This window comes from Oryza brachyantha, chromosome 12, assembly GCF_000231095.2.
Source record: "Oryza brachyantha chromosome 12, ObraRS2, whole genome shotgun sequence".
NCBI classification, from domain to species: domain Eukaryota; kingdom Viridiplantae; phylum Streptophyta; class Magnoliopsida; order Poales; family Poaceae; genus Oryza; species Oryza brachyantha.
This window is the reverse complement of record NC_023174.2, coordinates 10,524,283-10,530,573: the sequence shown is the minus strand read 5'-3', so window position 1 is coordinate 10,530,573 and position 6,291 is coordinate 10,524,283. Positions and strand designations below refer to the sequence as shown.

Sequence of the window (6,291 nt, the reverse complement as noted above, 5' to 3'; positions counted from 1 at the left end):
ATCCCCATTCACCTTTCTATGCACCACATCTTAGCTATTGCATGTTTTGACTACCATTGGAGCTAAAAAGTTGCTTAAAAAACTCAGTTATCATCTCCCTCTTATCTTCTTCCTTTCCCACCTAGTAACCATATTCTCTTCTCATATTGGGTCTATTTGGGGAACTTCTAGCACCTGCAGCTTTTCTCAAAAGCTATTTCTGTCAGAAACTGTCCCAAACGGTTCACGGGTTCTGGGAATCTGTAGTTACATATTCTGGACAATAAACTAAGAATCCAGAAGCTGAAGAAGTTGGTTTTATGAGCTTTTTCAAATTCTTAGAAGCTGGCTACCAAGCAGCTATTTCTTAGGATCTAAAGCTAATTTAAACATATACATCAATCGTTTATTCTGTTCTGTCTCTTCCTCTCTGAGCAACTTTTTTTTTTCTTGGTAGCATGGATCGAGCCTGTTTCCGAACTCCCCCAAAAAGGTGCCCATTCGGCCCGCCTCGGCTCTCTGTCTAACCGGGCCTGGAATGGGCCTCTCTTCAAGCCCAGCACGAATCTCAAGGCAACCTCGAGAAAAGAAACCCGCTTCACTCTCCTCCCCTCCCCTTCCCGTAGACCGCCGTCGCGCAAACCCAACCTCGCCGCCGCCGTCCTCTTCTCCGGCGACTCACCCCCTCACGCGGCCGGCCGAGTCCCACGAGGTAACCCCTTCCTCTTCAACCCGATCCATCTACCCCCTTCGTTCTGGAACCCCGTTTCTCTCCCCTGCGCGCCAGATCCGTCCCATCCGAGATCCGCGTCGGCTGACACGGCCCCCTCGGGCGCTCTCTAGATGGATTGGCAGGGGCAGAAGCTCGCGGAGATGCTGATGCAGCTGCTGCTGGTGGCGTCGGCGGTGGCGGCGTTCGTCGTGGGCTACGCGGTGGCCGACTTCCAGCTCATGCTGCTTGTCTACGCCGGCGGGGTCGTCCTCACCGCGCTCGTCACCGTCCCCAACTGGCCCTTCTTCAACCGCCACCCGCTCAAGTGGCTCGAGGCCGCCGAGGCCGACCGCCACCCGCGCCCCCCGCAGGTCACCGCCTCTGCCACCGGCGGTAAGAAGAAGACCAGCAAGAACAAGTAGTGGTCTTCAGTGGAGCAAGTGTCATTGACCGATCGATCGAACATAATATGTCGAGACATGTTCTTCTGATGCTACAATTGCTCGTCTTTTGATTATGGGATGCTAGACAATTGTGGTGCATACATGTTGATGAGAATTAAGGCTTCTTGCTGGTATTTTATATCTTCTTTGATTGTCTGGAGAAGTGGTATATGATTATAGTCTTAGATAAGAACACGCCTGCATAAGCATTTTAACTAATTGGGAATAAATTTGCCTGTGGTATTGGAAGCGGTAGAGATACTTGGTAAATTTAACACTCTTTGCTGCACTTTGGTGTATCTAGGGGTGGTAATGGGCCTAACCATTTTGCCTATAAAATTTAAGGGTCGGGTTTAAAACGGATTGAAAATAAAATTGTATAGAGTTTTGAGCTAAATATTTTTAAGAATTAAATAGGGTTGTGAAAGCACCCAAGGGCCTTGGCCCATTACCACTCCTAGGTGTATCCGATGTTATCATGATCTTGCTGTTCCTGCTATCTGAAACTTCTAATAACTGTTTTCTTGGTTAATTCATTCACTGGCTTTCTGGTATCCACTCATATTTTGTTGTTCCTGCTGTCTGACACTTTTATTAACTCGGCTTGCTGGTATCCGCTCATGTTTTGTTGTTCCTGCTATCTGACACTTTTAGTAACTCTTTTTATGATAAATTCATTCACTGGCTGGTATTCTCTCATGCTAGTGGCTTCTAGTATCTTAAGGACAGGTCTTGATATGTTCATAATGCTAGCTGATACTTCAAATATGTGATTGCCACCAATGCATATAGTGACATCTGGACTTCTGGACTTTCTGGTATTCTGCAGAACTTAGCTGGAAAGCTTACTTGCTTTATGAAGAATTGAAGATTGGTGTGACGTTTTCTTATTGAATATTGTTTCTTGAAAATATTTTCTTGATTGCTGACTTTCTGAACTGCCGCATGAGCAATTTGTCTACTGCTATAAAATGTTCTATATTGTAGATTCATACCCTGTATAAATTTAGCAACAACAATCATCCTCATATATCAAATTGCCACGGTGAATACTAATTGTTTTTCGTCTTTTTGTATCAATTTCCATTGCCACCTAAATCTGCTCTTGGTGATATAACTGATTTATTACTTCAGTTTGGCATGCCTTACGTAAGGTAGCAAAACATCAAGGGCGGCATCTTGCACCTTCTATCCATGCTTTGCTGTAAGTTGTGACGCACATTATTCAACTCTAATTTATTGAAGCTGATGTGAATATATTTCTTGCACCCAGCAATCTACCTTTGAGTATTAAAAACATGTATGTTTAGACATGTAGTGGGATCCATTCTTTGAATGCATATTTACTATAGCTGCCCTCTATTTAATCTTCCATTGGATGTGGAATGAGGTGATTTAGAAAGTTGCTGCATTATTTTTTGGTTTTCTCTGTCTGGGAGTCTGGGATTATGTTATCATGTGTATGTGGGAACGTGAAATCATGTGCAAATAGAAACTGCGATCCTTCATTTTGCTTCAAAGTGTTAGGCCCTGTTCTTTCGGCTATAGATTATTATAATCTAGATTATTGAGTCAGATTATTATAAGCTAGATTGTTATAATCTGTAGCAGAATAAGCCGTGAGTTATTTCTTTCCTAGATTATTATAGATTAGATTATTGGGTTTGCAAGTCTAAAGAGGGAGTGGGATGACATGATGGGTAATTTTCTATCCAATAAGCTAGAAAAAGCTCAGCTAAATGAGCATATCAGATTATAATAAAGTGGGCTCCAGATTATAATAAGCTACTTTAATAAGTTGTCTGTTTTTTTCAGCTAATCATCTGAATTATAATAATCTCAAGCCGAAAGAAACAGGGCTTTAATCAATCTCTTGGCAAGATATCACACTGAAACTTTCTTCAGGTCCCTTGGGGTGACAGTTCCAAGTTTAGGCAGGCTCTGAATTGTGCAAAATGGGCTGGACTTGGTTGCCCATGAGTAGGTGTACTCTGCACAACACCTACATAAAGGAACAGTTCGCCTTTCGCTTGATTTGGGTGGTGCAGTGGTGAACTGTTAGGGATGTTAGGGTTGAAATCGTAGATTTGATACTAGTGTCCAGTAATCTGCTAGTGAGTGTTGTGTGTCTGGATGTGTTCAAGTGTAGTGCTCTCTCCGAAAAACAAAACCGAATGTGTGCAGAAAACAAAAGCTCTGACCACAGGTGTTTTTGCTGGTTCACTAAAAACAACTTCAGTTCGGTTTTTTTTTGTTCTCGGCTCGATCCGGTCTTTAGATATATTTTTTGATAGATGTTGTTTAGACTTTCCTTTTTTTGGATAGACGGTCTTTAGATTTTTGGCTACCAGAAACTGTAAGCGAAAACAAGAAAGGAATAGAATTTTTTTATTTTTTAAATCTTTTTAATAAATAATTTTATTCCTAAACCTCCGGAAAAAATATTTCTACCGTATAAATCTTTGTTCCACGCCACCGACGTTGGCGTGACGAAATGGCCTGTCACACTATTGTCGATGATATGACATCATTGTCTTGCCATGTCACTGACATTGGTGTGGCCGCGTTATCTTACCACGCCACAACGCTGGCGTAACCAAAAAGTTCATGCCACTTACCACGCCACCAACGCTGGCTGTAACCAAAAGTTCAGTTTTCGAAAATTTTTGTCCGGTGGTTTGGTAATAGAATTACATGCTAAAAAGGTTTATTTAATAAAAAAATTTAAAAGAATATTAGCCCGCCTTCTTTAGCACTTATATTTGTTTTGCACCTAGGCCAAGGACCAGTTGGACAATTGGACTTATGAATCCATGAGTCACGCCCGACAGTAAGGTTGAGGGGTCATTTGGTTGGATGCATTAACTTGCCACACCCAAAATTAGGTCATCACGGTTTCTGTAGGTATTTGGTTCATGTAGTAATTTTGACTAGTCATTTTTTCTCTGTATGTCCTCATATATCATAGTCTCACATATCTGTCACCGTGGCTAAGTTGTGGGTGGCATTTCCTAGCCACACTTTTTGTAGCAGTCGCATCTTATTTAAAGTGTGGTTTGACAAAGTTAGCAATCAAACAACCCTAAAATCTTAAAGCTATGGCTAAGTTTGTTGGCGCATCTTTTCCCCAACATTTTTCATTGACTTTTGTATATACGTTTTTCAAACTATTAAACTTTATATTTTTCTTCAAAAGTTTCTTTATATAATAAAGCAGATTTTCATTTCAACCTTGCAGTGTCAATGTGCTTATACCATTAAATAGCTAAAAAAGAAAAAAATAATTTTCATATTAAAAAAAGGGAACGCATCTTACGAACGACGGGATGTGCTGAAGACAGTGGGGATGGGTGGACGATCAGAGGATGTGCAAGGCCACGAGCTTAGGCCTCGTTCAGTTTGAATTTTTTTTTAAAAAAAACATCACCTTGGATATATGGACACATATTTAAAGTATTAAACGTAGTCTAATTATAAAATAAATTATAGATTTCGCTAAAAAACTACGAAACGAATCTTTTGAGCCTAGTTAATCTGTCATTAGCACATGTAGATTACTATGGCACTTATGTCTAATCACGTGCTAATTAGGCTCAAAAGATTTGTCTCACGATTTTCTCCATAACTATGTAATTAGTTTTAATGTTCACGTACTAAAGAGGGCCTTACTGACTTTAATTCGGTAACCCAAAAAAAAAAAGGCGAAATGGATATGTTTGCTCGGCTTGATATCTCTTTTATATTTGAATATACTTTGTTCGTATTACAGCAAACCTGTTTTATGATAAATCGAAGAAACGGAATGCTCGCCCCCTATGAATGGTGTTTGTCCAACTAAAGGTATTAATGATGATCAATTTGGCATGTACACAATGAGCTACAGTATGCAAATAAAGTGCATACAGTTACTAATCATGAATGGGCTAAACTGAATATATATCTATATATGCTTGTTGAGCTGCATGTGATTTCTAATTTTGAAGGTAGAACTTGATTACAATTAACTTGGGTGTTTTTTTTGTCATTTTCTGTTTTTATTCGGTTTTTCAACCGTAAAGAATACAAGTACAATAATCTGAAACTATTTTCCCTTGCTTAGCTATTTGCATCAAAATTCCTTCCGAGAAGGATTCGCGAGGACCATGCCAGTCATGTGCTGGTCCTCGTTTCCTCTCTCTTCTTAAAACATAAGTTGGACACCATATTTTTCGCTCCTGCATATACTTATAAGTTAAGATTTAAATTTTTTACTTTAAATTTAGAGTTGATTTTAAGATATTTTTCATCGTAGTTTATTTTCCAGCCTTACGTTTTAAATTGCTAAAAATACATATATAAATGTTTCATTTACAAATTATTTTTAGTTTGCAAATATGTCCTGTTTTTGGGATGAAAAACTCAACAATCACCACCTTTGTTCAAATAGATTAATTATTGGATCAGACGTTGTAATAATAACCCAGGGTTAAACACATTAATTACCATATCAAGGATCACCAATCGAATTTCCTAACGGCCTTGCATCCATGCATCGATTCCATTGATTTAAATCTACCAACCAGCTCTCCTCCTACATCTACGTTGGCTTGCACAAGAGCACATTTTATTTTGTTTTTTTTTTCTCATCTCCTCCTACACCAATTTGTTCGTAGTTTGCACATGATAATTGACAAGAGACAAACCGATCTGGAATATATATCTTAGGTGCCAAGAAAGGCTCCATCATGCATGCCTGGGTCCATGTTCTTAATTAATGACGTACGTTCATTATATGCTGCATGCGTACGTGGAGAACCGAATTCGCCGGCAAGAATTCCGTCCAAGTTTCATCATCTTGGTCCCATATGGCTCGAGCCGTGTAGTAAAGGGCCAGGTGTCATTTGACGGTTTTGCCGCTCGATCGGGGTAACTACTCTCTCTCAGTCAAAAATATTTATAGTTTAAGACACGATTTTTTTTAAACTTATAGATAATTTTATATTATAATGAATTTATAAAATCTAATAGATTTACAATATTATGATAGTATTTTCTAAAAATAATCTATGCATATGTATTATTTATGTTGTATTTAAAGCAAATATTTAAGAAATAATCGATTACCAAAATTTTAAAAGTTTGATCAAATATTTCTGATCGAAGGGACCCAAGTTTTTA

At 39.0% G+C, this 6,291-nt stretch overlaps 1 protein-coding gene across 1 annotated transcript; it reads left to right on the top strand.

The window, feature by feature from the left end:
* The first annotated feature begins 581 nt into the window (after window positions 1–581).
* LOC102714879 (probable signal peptidase complex subunit 1) lies at window positions 582–1,277 on the top strand. The gene is made up of 2 exons (XM_015843069.2): window positions 582–691; window positions 823–1,277. Exon 2 carries the CDS (start codon window positions 823–825, stop codon window positions 1,111–1,113), a length of 291 nt encoding a protein of 96 aa, XP_015698555.2. The 5' UTR covers window positions 582–691; the 3' UTR covers window positions 1,114–1,277.
* Window positions 1,278–6,291: the final 5,014 nt, after the last annotated feature.

Bases quoted from the DNA above. Each gene is read 5' to 3' on its own strand.
- LOC102714879 (XM_015843069.2), top strand. From the start codon at position 823: ATGGATTGGCAGGGGCAGAAGCTCGCGGAGATGCTGATGCAGCTGCTG.